Below are 18819 nucleotides of genomic sequence, written 5' to 3'. Positions count from 1 at the left end.
AAACTTTATTGACACTCAGACGACCCAAGTTTGCTGGTTTAAAAGTTGACTAAAAACTAAATGCAAGAACCAAATAAATGCGCCCCAAGAAGAGAGAAAGAACCACTATGGAGGAGGACGTCATGCCCCGAGACGCAATCCAAGCACATTTGAATTTTAGCTAAAGCCACTTATCTCTATAAGTGCAGTAATTTCACAGCGGAGAAATGTACTTCTAAAGCGGCGGCCAATTAAATGTCGACCACATATGGGGCAGGTGTCAAAGATATGAAGGGAGAAAGAATCACTGTTATGAAGCTGAGGCAAAGAAGGTTAAAGATTTGCCTGAAAATTCCCCAAACTCAAAGAAAAACACGCAAAAGAGCCTGTGATGAAATCGAAACAGTTATTTAAAATACATGAATAAATAATTCCTGATATGGTTTTGTCATATTGCTCACCCTGTTATGGAGACATTTTTAAACAAACGCATTTTCTGCATTTTGTTTCTGCAAATACCAAAATAGCCGCGTGACTGTAGCTAAATATTTTCACAAATGAAAATGGATTTTCAACAGGACTTCCGACTCAGCACTATTGTGCATAGACCCAGGTTCCATTGGTGGTGAGCCGCCGGATTTTGTTCAATGAAGTGAGTGAGTTTTTGAAATGAAGTGAGCCGTGGCTTAAAAAAGAGACACTGCACAAGAGGGTCGGGGGGTGTCTTCCAACAGAACCTCCAAAAACTATGCTGCCTTCAAGCTAAATGTGATGGACCAAATTGATCTCGTGTTCAGTTTCATAATACTTTTACTGGTATTTAAGGACAGTACATGAGGACAGTAAATGACTTGTAGTGAATTAAGTGACATTAAGTCATTATGGAAACAGGTGACAAGGAAATGATCGTCTTCTGCAACTGATCCTGATCATCACTTTTCCGCCTGCCGCACACAGAGCGACTTTCTCCTTGACACAAAGTGGCGCTGGCGAGCGGAGCTCTGATTTCAAGTGAGCCCCTCACACTTCCTTTCATGACCCAGAAAATGAGCTGCAGGGCTCATCACGGCTCAACCTTCTGCCATTGTCTCTAATTGGACTCGTTGAATGTAATTGCGAGGAGTTGGCGCCCATTATCTCAAGCATGCAAATAAGTCTGGTGGGCGGGGCTGCGCTGGCGGCAGAGAGGGAGGGGTCAGCGGGGTATAAGAGTGTGCGAGCACCTGCTCAGGTGGAACGCTCTGTTGGAGCCTCGACGCCAGCCTCACCTCGCAGATCCTCTCCTCCGCCACCATGTTGACAAGGTGCGTTTCCTTTTCTCTTTAAAGTTCCTTGCCTTATCATCTGAGTTTTTCCCCAAATTTTGACCTCAGACATGAAAACAGAAGAATTTCTATAAACTATTTTTTTTGTTTCCGCGTTCCTTTTTGCTTCTTAAATTCCCTGAGCTCATCACATCCTTCTCTGATGTCACTTTCTTGTTCTCTCCATCCGTGTTTTCTTGTCTTGACTTCCTGGCGGCTTGGTTTCACTGAACAATGTCCTGTTGTGTGCAGGTGTGCCCTCGTGTTGCTAGTGCTGGTCGTTGCTGGATCTCTGGCCGCGCCTGCCATTGGTGAGTCCTAACTTCAGGTGGTGGTCAGGACTCCTCCCCTTCCTGACTCACCTGACAACCACTTTTCTCTTTTTGCAGGACCATCAAAACCAGCAGCTAAACCAGGTACACAGATAGTCACATGACTCGACAGCTCTTTTTAGTTTCAGGTTAAAGGCAAACCAGTCTGTTATTACAGCTTGATTTATAATGCCAAACGCCACAGTGAAGAAAACAAGGCCACATTTGTCTTTGTGTCTTCAGCATGGTTCAGTTATTTCAGAGGAAATTTGACTGAATGTGGAAACTTTGACTCTTTCAGGTCCTCCAAAACCAGACCCTAATACACCAGGGCCAGAGGCTGAGAACCCCGACACACTAGACCGCCCAGATGAATCATCCCCCTCAGATGATGCTCCCTCACAGACTTCCATACCTGGGTCTTCAGAAGGCAGCTCACCAGGCTCCGCCGGATCCCAGGAAGAGGGAGAGTCAGAGTCCACAACTGAGGACTCTCCAGCATCTCAAGGCTCCCAGGATGAGGGCGAGTCAGAGTCCACAGCTGAGGAGTCCACAGCTGAGGAGTCCCCAGCATCTCAAGGCTCCCAGGATGAGGGAGAGTCAGAGTCCACAGCTGAAGACTCCCCAGCATCTCCAGGCTCCCAGGAAGAGGGAGAGTCAGAGTCCACAGCTGAAGACTCTCCAGCATCTCCAGGCTCCCAAGAAGAGGAAGCATCAGAGTCCACAGGTGAGGAGTCCCAAGATGACCCTCAAGGGGGGGACACCACAGAAGAGTCTCCAGAAGAGGGTGAAAATAAGGATGGAGATGAGAGCCAAAATGAAGAGAAGGAAGATTCAGACGCTTCTGAGAGTGAGTCTTCCAACGGAGATGCAGAGTCTGCAGAGTCGACCGACCAGTCGACAAATGGGGGCGAGTCTTCTGAGGGCGCTTCGAGTCAAGACCCTCCTGGATCTGAGTCCACGGAGCCAGAATCAGAATCTGAAGATGCCGACCAAACCAAGGCAGATGCTGATGATGCTGCTTCTGAGGAAACAAACTCAACAGACCAGAACGATGAAGGTTTGTAGAACATGTCGTAAAAAAGTAGTTGCTGACACTATATAAAGCCAGAAAAAACATTGATATTTACATTTAAAATGTAAGAAAAGCCTCGAGGCATTTGAATGAATGTAAATGTGTCCAGTCTGCTGAAGAAGCAGTGGTTTCAGGCGGCTGGCGCTCACATGGTCTTCTTGTGTTGATGGATGTGGCAGAGGCTCAGGAGGAGGACGACAGCATGACAGACGACAGCGCGCCCGAGGTCGTGGACGCTGCTGATGGCGCTCAACAGGACAACAGCGACGCAGACACGACAGGCGGAGACGAGAACGACGACAGCCAGAGCGTAGACCTTCCCACAGACCAGACTGATGACCAGAAAGAAGCGGACAGTGAGATCCTCCTGTCATCTCGCCACTTCTGAAAGCAGCGAGAAACATTCTGTTGTTGTCTTTTCCAGCGCCCCCTGCAGCTCCGGCAGAGCAGAACGACACCCCTGCTCCCCCTGGTGGTGAGCGCTGGGCATATTTAGCGCTATGATGTCATCACTCTGACTCACTGTTTTTTATTTTTCATCCCACAGATACTAATTAAAGAATGGCTGCCCTAAGCCCCGCCCCTTGCCTGCTGCCCCGCCTTGTCTGTGATTGGTGGAAATTCTTCTTGCCCTGCCCAAAGTCTGCTTCTATCTAATGTGCAAATAATGAATGATGTTAATAAAGTTTGAATTCTGAGTAGAAACATGTTTTTTTGAGAAGTGAAAATTTCTTTCTGGTATCGAGCATTCACGTTGACTTGAAACTACCTATTTGAAAACTCAAAATGGCGCCCATAAGCCTCAGACTGAAAAAATAAACACAAATAAAATAAAACCTTTCATAATAATAAGAAAATATGTTCAATGCAACCAGAAAATAAACTGAATTTGGTGAGTCAGGAGTCAGACAAGGAGGCCGCGAACCCCTGCATTAAGCGGTGACACGTGATCCGACCCGGTTCAAACCCAAACCTGCCAACAGCAACAATAGACATATTGACCGTTGCCATGGACACCCAGGAAGTGAGGAGCTAGGGGGAGCTGGAGTTCGGTTACTGAAAGGCTTGGATGCAGGATTCTGTTGCTCATTTGAAACAGTCAGTTCTTTAACTGACTGAGGGGTAATCTCCTTCCTGGACCTGCTCCCAGAACCTGATCCGCTTCCCTGCTGGAGCCATTTCTGGCCTGTTGATCTGCAGCTAAAAAAAAGACCACATTAATTAGAAAACATACTGTGCATGTATAGATGTTGCATCACTTGTCACTGTTAAATGTGTGATGCTAATAACTTTGGCTCAGAAGGTTTGACTCCAGACAAGACTCTTTGAGGTCTCCATCTACAAGATCCTGGTCCTCCACTTCTCATTGGACACCAGTTCAGAGAAGAGTTGCAGCCCAACCTGTGTGTGATACAGCTACTTCTGAGCTTCTTAAGTTGAAGTAGAAGAGTGTAGGATACCATCTACTGTGAAAGCAGGCAAAGTGCTTTGATAGTACTCTCTATACTTTCATCTTGAGATGAACTGTATCCAACCAAAGCAGATGGATGGAAGCAAACATATTCACCTGGCCATCAGGAGAATTAGGTTCTGTAGGATCCGGATCTTGGGTCCGAGGAATGTTGGCGTCGTGGCCGATCATCTTGAGTTTCTGGGAATCAATCCGGAACACAAAGTGACACTGTCTCTGCCCGCTGAGTTAGAACAAGAATCTGAAACGTTGGAGAGCAGGATTACCACAAATAATACTGCTACTTATAAGAACACTGGTTCTACTGCTGCTGCTGGCGACATCCGTCTTCACACTGCCTTCACTACTGCCTTCACTACTGCCAACACATTTATACTCTTAACTCCTATACAGGTACTACCTCACTTTAGTCCACCAAGTAGCATAAAGTACTGTTACAACTAAATACTTTGGAATTTATCCAAGTTTTCAGAGAACTAGTGACACTCAAAGTGGTGTGTAGCTGCAATACTGCAACAGCATTTAGAAATAAGAGCCCTTCGCTGTACAACCCCTCCCACGACAAATAGTATTTGTACTCTTATTACTCAGAAATACAGACCAATAAAAGTATTTCCACTAAATGGGAAGACTGCTATCGTCAACAGTATACGCTATAACAGTGATCTTCAACAGTACAGACTATTTATAGAGAAAGTAAAATACTGTGATGACAATACTAGTACTTCTGCGACCAGTGATACTCCTCGCAGCAGCACCTCCTGCTGGCTCCTCCTCCTCCCAGACAATTATAAAAACTCAGAGTTAGAAGAAAACTCTTCAGTTCAACAGTTCAACAAGAAGCATGTTACCACAGTGAGTACTACTTAATGCTACTAGAATCATTTATGCTAGCATGGTGGCTGTATTGTGTAGTACTTCTGGGTGCAGATCTTTACTCCTACTACTGTGGTGTGTGTGAGGGGACTGCTACTTTAAGGTTGTTGGATTACGGCAGGAAAACCTGTTTTCACCAAAACTGACGTTGTAGAAGTAGTTGTTGGCTTTTCAGCTGCATAGATGTAGAGGTGGAATGTGAGTACTGGTAATGAAACTGCAGTTCATTCATGACTTGTAGGTGTAAACAATTAAAAAAACAACTTCATAGAATGTTATTTAACATGTGAGAAAATGTATTCTTATATTTGCTGGTTTAAAATATAATGTTTACATAGGCAACGTATTGTACTTCTGAGTACTGCTTCTCATCAGTGCTACTTCACTACTCCTCGCACGGCTACTCCAATCTTCTTGATGACTGAAGATGTCCTGTCTCGCAGGAAGCTTCTGATGGCGTCCGTCTTGGTCGCCATGGTAACGGCAGCTCAGACGGCTCCCCTGGATGCAGAGCGTGAGGAGGCGGAGACCACCGAGGAGGCCGAGCCCGTGGAGGAGGAGGGGCAGATCTCAGAGGAAGAGGAGGGTACGGGTGCCGGCTTTGTTACCAGGGGACAGGAGTCAAGATCCACTTCTAGCTTCAAACATTCCATTTATTCCTACAAAATAATTCCCAATTTATCCTGAAAACTCTTCATCCAGGTGAAGGTAGTTTCCTTAGACTTCCAGACTCGATGTTCCCGAGCCAGAGTTGAGGTCCTCCTCCCTTAGGAGGGAGGCGGCAGCTTCTCTGTGAACCCAAAGCAGGTGACGGAGCTCCTCCCACTCTCAGTGAAGGAGACAGCCACTTTGCTAAGAAAACTGTTTTAGTGGTTTGCATCCATTTGAATACAGTAAAAAGACTGATGCCCTCACCCGAACACCAGGCCTGTCCAAGATTTGCTATTCAAATTCATGCCAACAATTGGATTTGATTTGGCTCCCACAGGACTGCAATTACCGGAAGTGGAATTAAATCATTATAATTCAGAGGAAATGGCAAAACACTAAAAATGTTCTACAAAATTAATCTCCAGTTTTAATACTTGGGTGAAAGGAAGGGGGAAATGACGTTTTTTTGCCCCCGCCATTTTCCATTAAAGTCAGGATAAATCTTTTTTTATAGAAGATTCTTTTGTTCTTAGCATTTGCTGGAATTAGATTTTTAAAAAACTTAGACGAAGTTCATGGTAATATTTGTATTAGGTGTATAGATGAGCCTGTACAAACAAACTCAGTTAAGGGAATTTAAATTCTACTTCCTGTCTGCAACCTCCAGTCTCATGCTCGCTACGCATAATGAAACTTCTCCATCAAAGGTCAAGGTCACCCACTAGAGCCCCGAAACATCCCGGCGACCAAACTGAAGAGGAAGTTGCTACTTTACTTTTTCTTCTACGCTTACGTGCCCGAGATCGTGGCCCAGAATAAAGTCACCAACCAGCATGATAAATTAACATAATTAGAAATTAAACTATGTTTTTTTTCAGATGAAGAGTCTGAGAGTGCGGATAGGATTTTGGGTGAGACCCATTAGAACCCCCTCCTAATCCTGCTCCCCACTTTAGAAGCCACGTGAGACTGACCCGACACCCGCTTCCCTCTCAAACAGGACTCCATGGTGTCCAAAAAACCACACTGGCTCCAGTGGCGCCTCCATCGAGAGTCTCAGGTAAATGTGCTGTGAACCCAAATCCAGAGATCCTGACTTGGGTTCTGATGGTCTGGTCTTTAGTCCAGTTAGACTCCAGTGGACCCCAGGAGACGGGGGCAGGCCTCGAGGCAGGTGGGAGAGTCGTCGCATCTGCTTCCTCTACGGGCCACTCTGAAGGATCCTCTCTTGCGATGGAAACCTTCGGTCAGGACGGATTATCAGGTCCTCCAGGTGCAGGATCTGGAGTGTCGCAGGAGTCAGGAGGTTCAGTTGGGTCTGCCGTGGCTGGGAGCCTCCCGGGCCAACAAAGCTCAGTAGAACCCGGAGCAAGTTCTGGTGATCCTGCAAGTGCTGCAGGGTTCGCAGGTCATGAAAGTCCAGATGCCTCAGGAGGACATCCTCCTGGAAGTCCTCAAGGTCCCAGCTCTGGAGGCCTTATAGGTTCCGGAGGGGTGGAAGACTCCGAAGGCCCAGCTTCTGGGATGTCCGGAAATGGAGTCAAGCTGCTGAACGGTGGTGGAGCCCATGGGGTGTCAGGTACACTGTTGTCATTAAGTTGTCACCAGTAGATCACTTACCAACATGTGGACTTCTATCTTCAGGACACCAGGGGGTGCTGGTGGGTAGTGTCACTCAGCAGGACCTCCTCACAAATCCTGACCTCCAGAACGTCACGCCAGACCCCCACCATCACGCGGAAGTTCAGAACTTCACCTCAGAAGTTCTGAGAGAAGCAGACTTGCATCATGTAACCCCGGGCCTCAACCTATATCAGGACCTCCACAATGTCACCCCTGACCTCAGCAACGGGATCGCTAGTCCAGATGTCCAGCATGAGAGTCCGGAGCTCCGCAGAGATCCCCAGAACGTCACTCCTGATGTTCGCAGGGACGTCCAGAGAATCACACCGGGTCCGTCGGATCCCACACACACTGTAGGCCCTGACGCCATGGTCACTGATGCAGGTAAGCCCCGCCCCCTTCCACCTGGCTGACAGCAGCACACTCATTTTCACCATCCCTTCCCAGCTTTTGTGGATCCGACCGGAACCAGCCTCTACAACAGTAAGACCCGCCTCTGAAGGAAAATGTTCATGACCCGATTCTTACGTTGACGTCCTGTCACAGGTGGTACAACAGGGTGGGACCCAACCAGGACAGCTGGTAAGTTACGACCCGGTTCAGAAGGTTGCAGAGCCGGAACAGTTCTACTGGACTGACCTGACACACACTCGCCCGGGTTCTGAACACTTGTTGCTTCTGGTTCTTTTGGTTTTGCTTGTCCTCTGCAGGTCCAGTTACTGAACAGTACAACCCATCTGGTTCGGGTCCTGAAGGTGAGTCCGGCACGGTCAGGTGGGCGCCCGGATCGGTCCGTTCACCCTTTGCTGCCTTTCAGGTTCAGAAAATGTGGAACTGGAGGATTCCTGCTGACTTGCACGTCAAGCCGCAGGTCCGATTTCTGCGTTACCGCTTCTACTGCACCGACCAATCGGATGCAGGAGAGTCGGACCCCTCCCACTAGCGCTAGACTCACCCAGCCAGACGCCTGTTTCTGTGACAATGTTGAATTTGTAAAATAAACCTGGATGACGTCATCACACCTGTGTACGTGATTCCTGAACCACCAACATGAGAATTGTGTTTCGTCAGACTCCACAGAGCTTCTCTATCGCATGGTTGTTGGCACAACATCATCATCATCACTGGTCATCATCATTTGTGACTGGGCAAAAATACAACTCCGTTCTAGATAAACTTTCAGTCTGTCAAACAAAAGTCGAACTTTCTTACAAAATCTCAATCTGTTTATGAATAAATATAGAGTCACACTCACTTGATTATTTACTGTCTGTTCAACAGAAAAAATGGATGGAAGCGACTCCAGATTCCACAAAATAACTCTATTTTAATCCTGTTTTCAATAAATGTTTGCGTGGAATTATATTTTAACAAATGATGCTCAGTTCCTGAAGTATGACGAACGGTCACGTGACATCACTTCTGAGGCTGTTCACAGTGTGTCCAACAGGAGGAGCCAAAACTTAGTTAGTGGCATGTGTACATGCGTTAATATTCTTGTGTGGTCCATTCTTTGACAAGACATTCATTTTGTGAGAACATTTTTAGTGGTCCTCATAAGGTTTTGTAACTTAAAACAACAATTATAATTGAGTTCCAGTTTGGTTCAGAGTGATGCCATGTGTTTTGGGTGGTTAGGTTTAGGAGGAGAGGCTGGGGAAAGGGTGATGGCAATGAGAGGTGCTCACAAAGTTAGAGAAACAAAGATGAGTGAGTGTGTGTTCCTTGTACAGGTATATCTATACTTCAAACAAATCACCTTGCGGGGACCGATTACTGGACCCCACAAGTTTCAACCTCAATTTAAGGACTAAAACTTCAAAACAACTAGGGTGATTCTAACTGGGTTCCAGTTCGGTTCAGAGTCCTGGTTCAGGCGAGCCATGTGTTTTGGATGGTTAGGTTTAGGGGGAGAGGCTGGGGAAAGGGTTCCTAACAAGAATAGAAACACTAGATTGTGTGTATATGTTGGGACATTTGGCTTGACCCCACGAGGTTAAGCCTCAACTTCAGGATTTGACAATATAACTATATAAGAAAATATAACAGGGTTCCAGTTTGGTTCAGAGTCCTGGTTAAGGTTAGCCATGTGTTTTGGGTGGTCAAGTTTAGGAATGAGAGGCTGGGGAAAGGGTGATGGTGAGGAGAGGTCCCCAAAAAGACAGCGGCACAATGTGTGTGTGATACTGAGGACACGCCACGTCTAAAAGCTTTTTTAATCAATGTACAGTTGCCACAGTATTAATAAATATATGACAAAAATATTCTCTTGAACAAATGGTGGGAAGCCGTCAATCGCACACTTTGAAAGGCGTTATAAAACAAAAACAACCTTGTAGGCTTTGCGAGTGTCATCAGAGGACAGAGTCCAGGGTGCTGTAGCTAAGAAGCGAGGCGTCGTCCACGTCATCGGCGGCCGATACTTCTGACTGGAAGAAAAGCTCCGGGTCCAGCGGCAGGTTGGCGTCAGCCTCCAGGGAGCTGACTGGCTCAGAGAGGGCAGTGGGTGTGTATTGCACCAGCTGCTTGCCTGGACCAAGCAAAGAGGGGCGTGAGTTTCCATGGCGACCACATGAGCCTTGTGCACTGTTACCTGACAGAGCATCATCTTCCTTCGGGGCGTGGTCAGACAGAAGCTGGGGAAAGACGAGGTGCTGTCTTACCAAAATAAAAGCACAAGCTTTCCCCTGACAAATATAGACTTCTTCTTTACTTACCGTCTCAAAATCCAAATTTAAATCTCCAGAGGAGCCCAGCGTGCTGAAGAACTGAACAGGGGAGGGATCATGAGAAGCCATGAGATTGACACTCACTGGGGGACCTTGATACTGACCTCCATGATGGGGCTGGTGTCGAAGGAGAGCTTCTGATTGTTCAAGGCGTTCTGGAGGTTCTCCAGGCCGCTGTCGATGGAATCCAAGTGATCCGACAGTTCTGTCCTGCAGCGGCGAGCACAGGCGGTTCTCACAGGGCCAACACACGCGAACGGCACTGACTTACTTGTCGATGCAGGCAACTGTCTGACACCGTCTGCTGGGAGAGTCCAGGACGACGCTGGGCTCTGCAGGAGGAGTGGAGCTCAGGAGCACGACGGGATTGTCTGGTTTCGCCACGCTGGAGGGGCTGGGATCTGAGGTGTGGGCGGCCGGAGAGGAGGGCTGGGCAGGACTGTGGGGGGCCTCCTCCTGCAGGATTGAGTTGATGAAAGTGGTGGGCGAGAGGGGCGTGTCCACGGGCAAGAGGTCCGGCTCCGGCTTGACATCCTGACTGACGGCCTCCTGCACCGCTTGAGCCGCGGGGGAGGTCACCTCGGTGATGTCAGAGATGATCGGTCCGGAGGTGTGGGCGCCATCACCCAGGAGCAGAGCCTGGAGAAGACAGTGACTGGTTGACTAGACCACCTGGCTGCAGCTGGTCACAGTGGCGCACGTGTACCTGAACGCTGTCCACCGAGAAGGGCCGGCTGTACTTGGGCAGGGAGTGGGCGTGGCTCGAGTCATTGAGCATCAGGGGACTGGAACACAAAAATGTCAACGCTCATTTGTGGAATCATTTCAGTAGAAGTGAAGATGAAGTTGAACTCACAGCTTCCTCTTCATGCCGACAATTCGGTTGGACTGCACTAGCGACACCAGGAACTGGATCAGCTGTGTCAGACAACGTGAGTTAGAACTGCAACTCTAGCAACCTGTAACTCGGTTACAGGTGTCACTGTTTTACCTTGTTGACCAGTTTCTGCTGCTGCGAATGTTTCTGTCTCAGTGAGGCCACTTCCCGCCACAGAGCCTCGTTCTCACTGACACAGAGGGGAGAGAGAAAGACCAGGTCAGATGAGGTGAGTCTTGGTTCCGGTGCCAGAAAAGGCCTCTTACTGTTTCATCGTGACGATCTTGGAGTCGATGGTTTCCTGTTTTCCCTTCAGCATCTTCACATCGGTCAGGATACGAGTCACATCGTCCACCTTCACGTCGTCCGTCCGAGCTGGCAAAGGCTGTTACCATGGAGACATGATTCAGATCTCCGTCTCCATGGATGTCACCACAGATACCTACATTGTTGACCTTGCGTTTGATCAGCTCCAAGAGGTGCTGTTGACCGCGCTGGAAGAACTGGTGTTGGAACTCGGTGTCATCCCGCTCTGGTTTCAGGAGGCCGCCTTGCTCCAGGTGGACCACCTTCCGGAACCCATCTGTAGGGGGCGCAGGCAGAGTGAGGGGGGGCCGCTCTGACACCTCAACCCCAGGGTCTCTTCAGCTGTACTCACACATGTTCAGCTGCCTGACAAAGCTGGCCATGTTGTTGTGTTTGAAGAACTTTGGGAGAACCTCTTTGGAGAATCGGGCCTGGTCCAGAACATGAAAGCTGGTGCCACTCTGAGGACCAGCAAAAAGAATCGACAACTATTAGTTTCACTGTGTTTAACGGAATCGAACGGCATATAGAGTTAGTGAGACATTAAAGGCCAACACACAAACACCCGTCACTTCTCAAGTGGGCTAAAGTGTCTCTAACTACCGAACTCCAGCAGATCAGTTGGTCAGTGTCGGGGTCCTCCACCAGGATCCAGAGCTTGGTGAGGAACGCAGGCACCGTGTTAGCTCCGCTCAGGACGGCGAGCCCGGGTCCCAGGGCCGCGGCCACGGATCCCGCTTCAACTTCCTCCATCGAGACGAACAACGCGTACAAGACTGGCTCACTTCTGCTCGGGACAGTTTGGGGTGTACTCTGATCCGGATCAACAACAAGTAACTGCGCAAAGAGGTGACGGAAACTACGTCATGCCAGAACGTCGCTAGAACGTTTGGTCACGGCGCAGAACTGACGTCACTGCCGCGGCGCACACGTGCTGAAACCATGGCGGACGTGAAGTGCAGCGAGTCTCCCAACGAGAAAGTTTTGGGAGAGAGGAAGAGGAAAGCGAATAAAAACGAGACGGAGAACACGCTTCTGGAGCGGAACCTGGTGAGAGCAGTCGCGCGCGTCGTTAGCTGCGCTGCATGCTAACTGTTGTCCTGGACTCTCCCATTCAAATGACTGCGCCGCACTGGAAAGCCTCCATAGTACTGCGATAAATGTCACATTAATTCAATAATAACAACCCGTTCATTAGGTTTAGAGAAGTTGCCAGCCTCAATTTTATGTCAGCGGCCGTCTGTGTACATTTTCGTATGCAAACGTATTTTCCTATTTTTATTAGTGATTGTTATTATGTTTTGTTTATTATTGCACGTTGTTCCAAAGCACTTTCCTAGCTGATTCTGATGAAAGGGGACGTTTCTCACAGCGAGTTTGCATAGCTGTGAGCTGATCTATTATTACTTTGCAGCAACGTTAGCACTAGTGTAGAAGTGAATTGGTACGATTCAAGCTGCGCTGCAGAAGTGTGTCACGGGTGCAAACTGTAGAAATGTGCTTGTCAACTCCCAATGAGCCTCAAGTCAAGACATGTTTTCCTTTTTTCAGACCTTGAGCAGCGATGATGACGACGACGACGAGGAAAGTGTTTACTCTGGACTTGAGGACTCTGGGAGTGACAGTCTTACTGACGAAGACGGCGACAAAGATGAGGATGATAAAGAGTCAGATGAGGAAGGCGCAGAGCCGCCGCTCCCTGATGAGTACCAGCAGGACTCCTCCGATGAGGAGGTACGAGTCGGTGACACTCGTGTTGTGTTCCTCCAGAATGTTCTCTCATGCTCCCATTTTTCTTCAGGACATAAGGAACACAGTTGGGAACATTCCCATGGAGTGGTACAAAGACTTCCCCCACATCGGCTATGACTTGGACGGCAAACGGATCCTCAAGCCGATTCGTAATAAGGATGAGCTGGACGAGTTCCTGGATAAGATGGAGAACCCGGACTACTGGTGGGTTTCAACATTCAATTCACCTGTGGATCAGTTTCTGACTGGTGGATTTGCGTCTAGGAAAACCGTCCACGACAAGACAACAGAAAGCGACATCGTGCTGTCAGATGAGCAGGTGGAGCTGGTGAAGCGGCTGCAGAGGGGGCAGTTTGGAGACGTCAACTTTAATGAATATCAGGTAGCTTCACTGGCAGGCAGAGGATTTTTATTTTTAATAGAGTTAGTCTCATTAAATCACCGCTATTTGTCTTCTTTTTTGTTATCTAATTTTTGTTTGCATCACTCGCTTGCTTCCTGTGCTTTTAGCCCACCATCGAGTTCTTCAGTGGAGATGTGATGATCCACCCTGTCACCAACAGACCGGAAGACAAGCGCAGCTTCATCCCTTCGCTCATAGAAAAAGAAAAGGTACCCGCCTGTCTCCCTCTCCTGTCCCATCTCTGACTGTGTGTCAGTTTGCTTACGGCATGTCCGTCTTCCTTCTGTCTTCTCCAGGTCTCCAAGCTGGTTCATGCCATCAAGATGGGATGGATCAAACCTCGGCGAGAGGATTCAGACAGCAAAGACCGTTACTATGATCTGTGGGCGAACGAGGACTCTTCGATTTTGGCCAATCACCGCATGCACCTGCCTGCGCCGAGAATGCCTCTGCCAGGTCACAATGAGTCCTACAACCCTCCACCTGAGTACCTGCTGACCGACGAGGAGGTACCAAGCCAGCCTTGCATCAGAACACCTTAGAGGAGTTAGAAACAAGTGTTTAATGGGGCACAAACAACGTGAAAACAATCTGAATATCATTGACCATGTTATTGTTGAACGGTACTGATGATTTCGGAATATCTCTTCTGCGATCAGCGTCTCCTGTGGGAGCAGCAAGACCCGGAGGACAGGAAGTTCCCCTTCCTGCCGAAGAGGTTCTCCAGCCTCCGCCACGTCCCGGCGTATCCACGGTTCATACATGAGCGTTTCGAGCGCTGCCTCGACCTTTACCTGGCGCCCAGACAAAGGAAGATGAGGGTAAAGACTCACGCAGTAGGGAAGACTTGCCCCGCAGTGACCGATTTCACCATCTGATCCTCACCCCGGCAGGTCAATGTGGACCCCGAAGACCTGATCCCCAAACTGCCCCGACCCAGAGACCTCCAGCCATTTCCCACCACACAGTCACTGGTACAGTCATTCTCTAAGATTATTTCCAGTTGTCTCACTTATTGATTTATTCTCTGAAATGCTAAAGATTGCTCTCCATCTCCTGCTGTCCTGTGCAGGTGTACAAGGGTCACACTGGAATGGTTCGCTCCATCAGTGTGTCCCCATCCGGCCAGTGGCTTGCTTCAGGTGACCTTTGCCCTCTTCCTCTTTCTTTGTCTCCTGCTTCGCGTCATTCTGATAGCTTTATTTTTCTTCCCTCAGGAAGTGATGACGGGACCGTGCGGCTCTGGGAGGTGTCCACCGCCCGCTGCATGTGTGTGGTTAAAGTTGGTGGGACTGTCAAGTGTGTGGCCTGGAACCCGAACCCGTCTCTGTCATTACTTGGTGTCGCAGTGTAAGTGTCACGTCCTTTATTCCTTTGACAGCTGCTGTGTTTGGATCAAAACATCGACCAGAAATACATTAGGAACATGGAACTATCATATCTGTTGCTGAGGTCCTTCAGTGACATGGTGAGGAACTGACTTCATCACAGTTACATACGGGTGTTTCGGATCTCACGGTATGAGACTGATGTATCAACAACATGTCATGTGGTAAAAGAGCCCTTTAGGGAGTTCAAGGGAGTAGCCAAAAGAGAAAGAAGAAGATTCGTTTGGCATTATTGAACAAGCAGAGGATACATTTTGAAAGTAGAAATTAACATAGAAATACGATATATTGAATATGATTATCTTCCAGCGAGCATCACTGGGACATTCAGTCTTATATGGGGCCACATTACATACAGAGACTGTTATGGGGCCCAGTCAAACCAAAAGGAACTATATTATTATGTAACAAGGAGACACCAATATGCATATGCAAGGTTTGATTCATGTTGTTCAATGATTCTCCATATACAACATAGAATGCCTTTTTTATAAGGTATTTTTTCCACTTTATTTTGAGGGAATGTTACGCTCTTCTTAGAATAATATTTAATGTTTTACTTAATGTTTCACGTTTGCTGTTTCTAGCAGTGGAGTGGGAAACAGTAAAAAGAGGTGATTTACCCTAATACCTGGACTATAAGCTGCTACTTTTTCCTTGCGGTCTGAACCCTTATACGACGATGCGGTTAATATATGGATTTTTTTTACAGGCTACACAGTGTCATGCCGCAAAAATATAGAGCCCCGCCACATCAAACTTATGGAATCACAGGCGTTTTATTGACCTTAAAGCGCTCAAAATGCGCTGATTTCGCCTGAGACGAGAAGAAGCAGCTGAGATCGGCTGTGGTGTCGGAACCTAAGACACGCGGGAGAAAACAGGGCATTTTGAGCTCTTTAATGTCAATAAATGATGTGAGGAGTTGATGATTCCAGTTCAGAACATTGCCAGAACATTCTGTTCAGAACAGAAGTGATCCTCATGCATTTTTAAGCCGGGTGCACCACTGACCTTTCTACAGTGCAGACAGCACCACTGCACTTGCACCTTATAGACCAGTGCGGCTTATGCATGAACAAGATCTATTTTCCTTTAGTGGGTAGGGCTAATATACCGGTCCACACCGGAAGAATCCCTAGTTTCTTGCCCGTCCAGTAGCCAGGAAACTGTGTGCCTCATTTCCCAGCTTTTTTACGGTTGGAACAAAATTCCAGGCGAGTACAGCTCCCAACATGCAGTTAGCAGTTGGTTTCTTGTCCCGAGGATTTTCTGTAGTCTTTTATATGTTCTATTAAAGAAAGTAAGTCTCTAGACCGCCGTCATCCCTCTCTGACAGATTAAAAGAAATCTCAAGATTTAGAAAATCCTTGCGTGTGCTCTGCTTTGGCAGACTGACTGTGCAATCCTTGTCCACTGCAGCAGCGAATTCTAGCAGTTTAGTACATGTTTGTTGACACCATTTATGAAGAAGCCGTCTGCCTGCAGGCTCCCGCTCTCACAGCACACCTGAACTCAACTGTGCTAAGCCGCTGGCACACACACAATTTCACCCCAAAATAATACTGTCAGAACAGAACAAACTGTTGCAGCTAATGACCTCGTGATTTCATTGAGGTCTTGTCTCCCACTTGAGTCAAAGCTTGAGTTAAAGTTCTGAAGTTTAAGGTTTTTGCTGTCTCCTGCTCTCACGTCAGCCTCACTGTCTCTTCATGTCTTCCAGGAATTCCGAAGTCTTGATTTTGTTTCCCACTCTTGCTGACCGCCAAGTTCGCACGGCCACCGAGCATGTTCTGACAGCTCCTGAAGACGCCGAGCCGTCGGAGGAGGCCCAGCCTGTGACCTGGACGGTGGCTGAGGGCGACGACCTCATGCAGAACATCCGCCTAAGGCTTGCACATCCTAAAGTAAGTATGGACTTTGATGTTTTTTCATAAGCTGTTGATTGACGGGTCCCTCTCTCCTCCCTCCTCAGGCTGTGTCCAGGGTGACGTGGCATCCGAAAGGAGACTATTTTGCGACGGTGGTTCCGGACAGTTGCAGCCACCAGCAGGTCTTCCTGCACCAGCTCAGCCGCCAACGTACTCAGAACCCGTTCAGACGGAACCACGGCCTGGTCCAGTGCGTGGCCTTTCACCCATTACGGCCCCACCTGCTGGTGGCCACGCAGCGCTGCATCCGCATCTACAACCTCCTCAAGCAAGAGTGCACCAAGAAGCTGCAGGCCAACGCCAAGTGGGTGTCCAGCCTGGCGGTCCACCCCACAGGCAAGTCTCTCATCGGCCCGCTGACTCAGGCGGCTCCATTCATCTGCTTGTGTGAATCCCACACAGCTTCTCGTGTCACTGACCCGTGTCACTGCCCCTCACTGCAGGTGATCATGTGATCTGTGGGAGCTACGACTGCCGTCTCAGCTGGTTCGATCTGGACTTGTCTACAACACCGTATCGAATGCTGAGGTAAGCGTGATTCACAGTCCCTGGATGATGCTGTCAGCTGACCGTTCCTTTCTGTGTTCAGGCACCACAAGAAGGCGGTGAGGGGCGTGGCCTACCACCGGCAATACCCGCTTTTTGCTTCTGGAAGTGATGACGGAACCGTCATTGTCTGTCATGGCACCGTTTACAAGTGAGTAAACGAGCCCCTCTACTCAGACAGAGCTTTTGAAGAGTCCGGTCGGAAAATACTGCATTTATCTTGCTGTCGAAACCTTTGTTAAGACTTAACTTCTCGGCTTAAACACACAGCGGGGCAAATATTCAGACCTCATGATATATATATATATATATATATATATATATATATATAAAAATCTATCTATAGATATATATATATATATATATATATATAGATATATATATAGATTTTTTTTTTACATAGATTTGAAAAATATAAAAAGGTATGAGGTAAGGAATGAATAAATGGCAATATTTCATTAAAAACTGTCAAATCTAAATATACAATCTGTATTAGAAACAACAAAGGTCATCCAATCTAATTTCGAAGTATCAAATAAACGCTGAGTGTTATGTATAAATCGAAGCTTTTTATGTTTGATTCTCTATATTGATCGATATCTCTATATTGATATATTTGATTGATAGTTATTATATGCTGAGGTAACAAGAGAGACCCCCATTTCAGATTCGCGCTTGACACGCGCGTTACCAAAAGCCACCACCTGGGGTCACCATTGTAATGAGTCATAGAAAAGAACCGCTACTTGGGTCAATCTAAAACTTGTGTACCACTTGTTGTGGCCGTATGACTGAAGCTAACTCCTTGTGTCCAACAGCGACCTGCTCCAGAATCCTCTCATTGTTCCTGTCAAAGTCCTGCGAGGTCATGTGACCACAGAGCAACTGGGCGTCATGGACGTGACCTTTCATCCCACGCAGCCGTGGCTCTTCTCGTCCGGCGCAGATGCCACCATTCGTCTCTACACCTAGCCGCATATCCTTGTTCACTGTCAATAAAATGTTTCTTTTAACGTGTTTAAGCGTCAACTTCTCGCAGGAAAGATGCCGCTTGCGTGACTTGGAATCTTTGATGTTTGCAGATGAACTTTTTTTGGTCAACTCAGCGTTTTATAAATTCTGTAGATCAGGAAAGGATGAAGTTGAAGTTTATGATGAGTGTTCATGAGTTCATGAGTGCAAAGTTCCATCTTGTCATACTGTTTTCTGTCGGTCATCAGGCAATCTATAATGTGTTTTTAAATAAATATTGCAATGGCTTTGAAAAGTTGGAACAGTTTTGCGTGAGGAAATTCATCTAAGTAAGACCTTCATTGAATTAACAGATGAATTATTTCATCTGCAATGTTAACGTCAGAATCAGAATCAACTTTATTGCCATGGTGAGTGGGGATCCCACCAACTAGGACAAGAAAGAAAGAAAAGAAAATATATAAAATAAACAACAAAGGCTGATCACGAATTCAACAGTCTGACGGTCGAGGGGAAGAAGCTGTTCCTGTGACGGCAGGTTCTGGTCTGGATGGACCGTAGCCTCCTGCCAGAGGGAAGAGGAACAAACAGTCCATGACCAGGGTGAGAAGGGTCGGCTCTGATC

General features: G+C 47.6%; 4 protein-coding genes across 5 annotated transcripts; 3 read left to right on the top strand and 1 right to left on the bottom strand.

Annotated features, from left to right (window-relative positions):
* The first annotated feature begins 1234 nt into the window (after nucleotides 1-1234).
* LOC128757915 (uncharacterized) lies at nucleotides 1235-3355 on the top strand. Its single transcript, XM_053863546.1, has 7 exons — nucleotides 1235-1283; nucleotides 1536-1594; nucleotides 1673-1699; nucleotides 1896-2654; nucleotides 2849-3025; nucleotides 3094-3144; nucleotides 3217-3355. Exons 1-7 carry the CDS (start codon nucleotides 1273-1275, stop codon nucleotides 3225-3227), a joined length of 1095 nt encoding a protein of 364 aa, XP_053719521.1. The 5' UTR covers nucleotides 1235-1272; the 3' UTR covers nucleotides 3228-3355.
* A 1621-nt stretch (nucleotides 3356-4976) lies between these two features.
* LOC128757926 (protein pygopus-like) lies at nucleotides 4977-8291 on the top strand. Of its 2 annotated transcripts, XM_053863570.1 has the most exons (10): nucleotides 4977-4995; nucleotides 5460-5602; nucleotides 6546-6578; nucleotides 6668-6727; nucleotides 6791-7246; nucleotides 7312-7674; nucleotides 7738-7773; nucleotides 7837-7872; nucleotides 8001-8045; nucleotides 8108-8291. In XM_053863570.1, exons 1-10 carry the CDS (start codon nucleotides 4985-4987, stop codon nucleotides 8140-8142), a joined length of 1218 nt encoding a protein of 405 aa, XP_053719545.1. In that variant the 5' UTR covers nucleotides 4977-4984; the 3' UTR covers nucleotides 8143-8291. The 2 variants fall into 2 exon arrangements, with proteins under 2 accessions (XP_053719545.1, XP_053719546.1); XM_053863571.1 differs by lacking the exon at nucleotides 6546-6578.
* A 1201-nt stretch (nucleotides 8292-9492) lies between these two features.
* hsf1 (heat shock transcription factor 1) lies at nucleotides 9493-12234 on the bottom strand. Its single transcript, XM_053863606.1, has 12 exons — nucleotides 11806-12234; nucleotides 11555-11663; nucleotides 11343-11479; nucleotides 11163-11281; nucleotides 11011-11086; nucleotides 10876-10937; nucleotides 10726-10804; nucleotides 10291-10658; nucleotides 10124-10229; nucleotides 10008-10058; nucleotides 9884-9926; nucleotides 9493-9820 (listed from the first exon to the last, which is right to left on the bottom strand). The coding sequence occupies exons 1-12, from the start codon at nucleotides 11953-11955 to the stop codon at nucleotides 9645-9647; spliced, it is 1476 nt and encodes a 491-aa protein (XP_053719581.1). The 5' UTR covers nucleotides 11956-12234; the 3' UTR covers nucleotides 9493-9644.
* On the top strand, nucleotides 11762-18480 carry bop1 (BOP1 ribosomal biogenesis factor). The gene is made up of 15 exons (XM_053863605.1): nucleotides 11762-12252; nucleotides 12754-12936; nucleotides 13004-13158; nucleotides 13219-13336; nucleotides 13465-13566; nucleotides 13654-13866; nucleotides 14017-14178; nucleotides 14251-14331; nucleotides 14430-14499; nucleotides 14575-14707; nucleotides 16469-16652; nucleotides 16721-17012; nucleotides 17120-17204; nucleotides 17266-17373; nucleotides 18041-18480. The coding sequence occupies exons 1-15, from the start codon at nucleotides 12145-12147 to the stop codon at nucleotides 18192-18194; spliced, it is 2148 nt and encodes a 715-aa protein (XP_053719580.1). The 5' UTR covers nucleotides 11762-12144; the 3' UTR covers nucleotides 18195-18480.
* Nucleotides 18481-18819: the final 339 nt, after the last annotated feature.

This window comes from Synchiropus splendidus, chromosome 4 (genome assembly GCF_027744825.2).
Source record: "Synchiropus splendidus isolate RoL2022-P1 chromosome 4, RoL_Sspl_1.0, whole genome shotgun sequence".
NCBI classification, from domain to species: domain Eukaryota; kingdom Metazoa; phylum Chordata; class Actinopteri; order Syngnathiformes; family Callionymidae; genus Synchiropus; species Synchiropus splendidus.
This window is presented reverse-complemented; position numbering and strand designations above follow the sequence as displayed.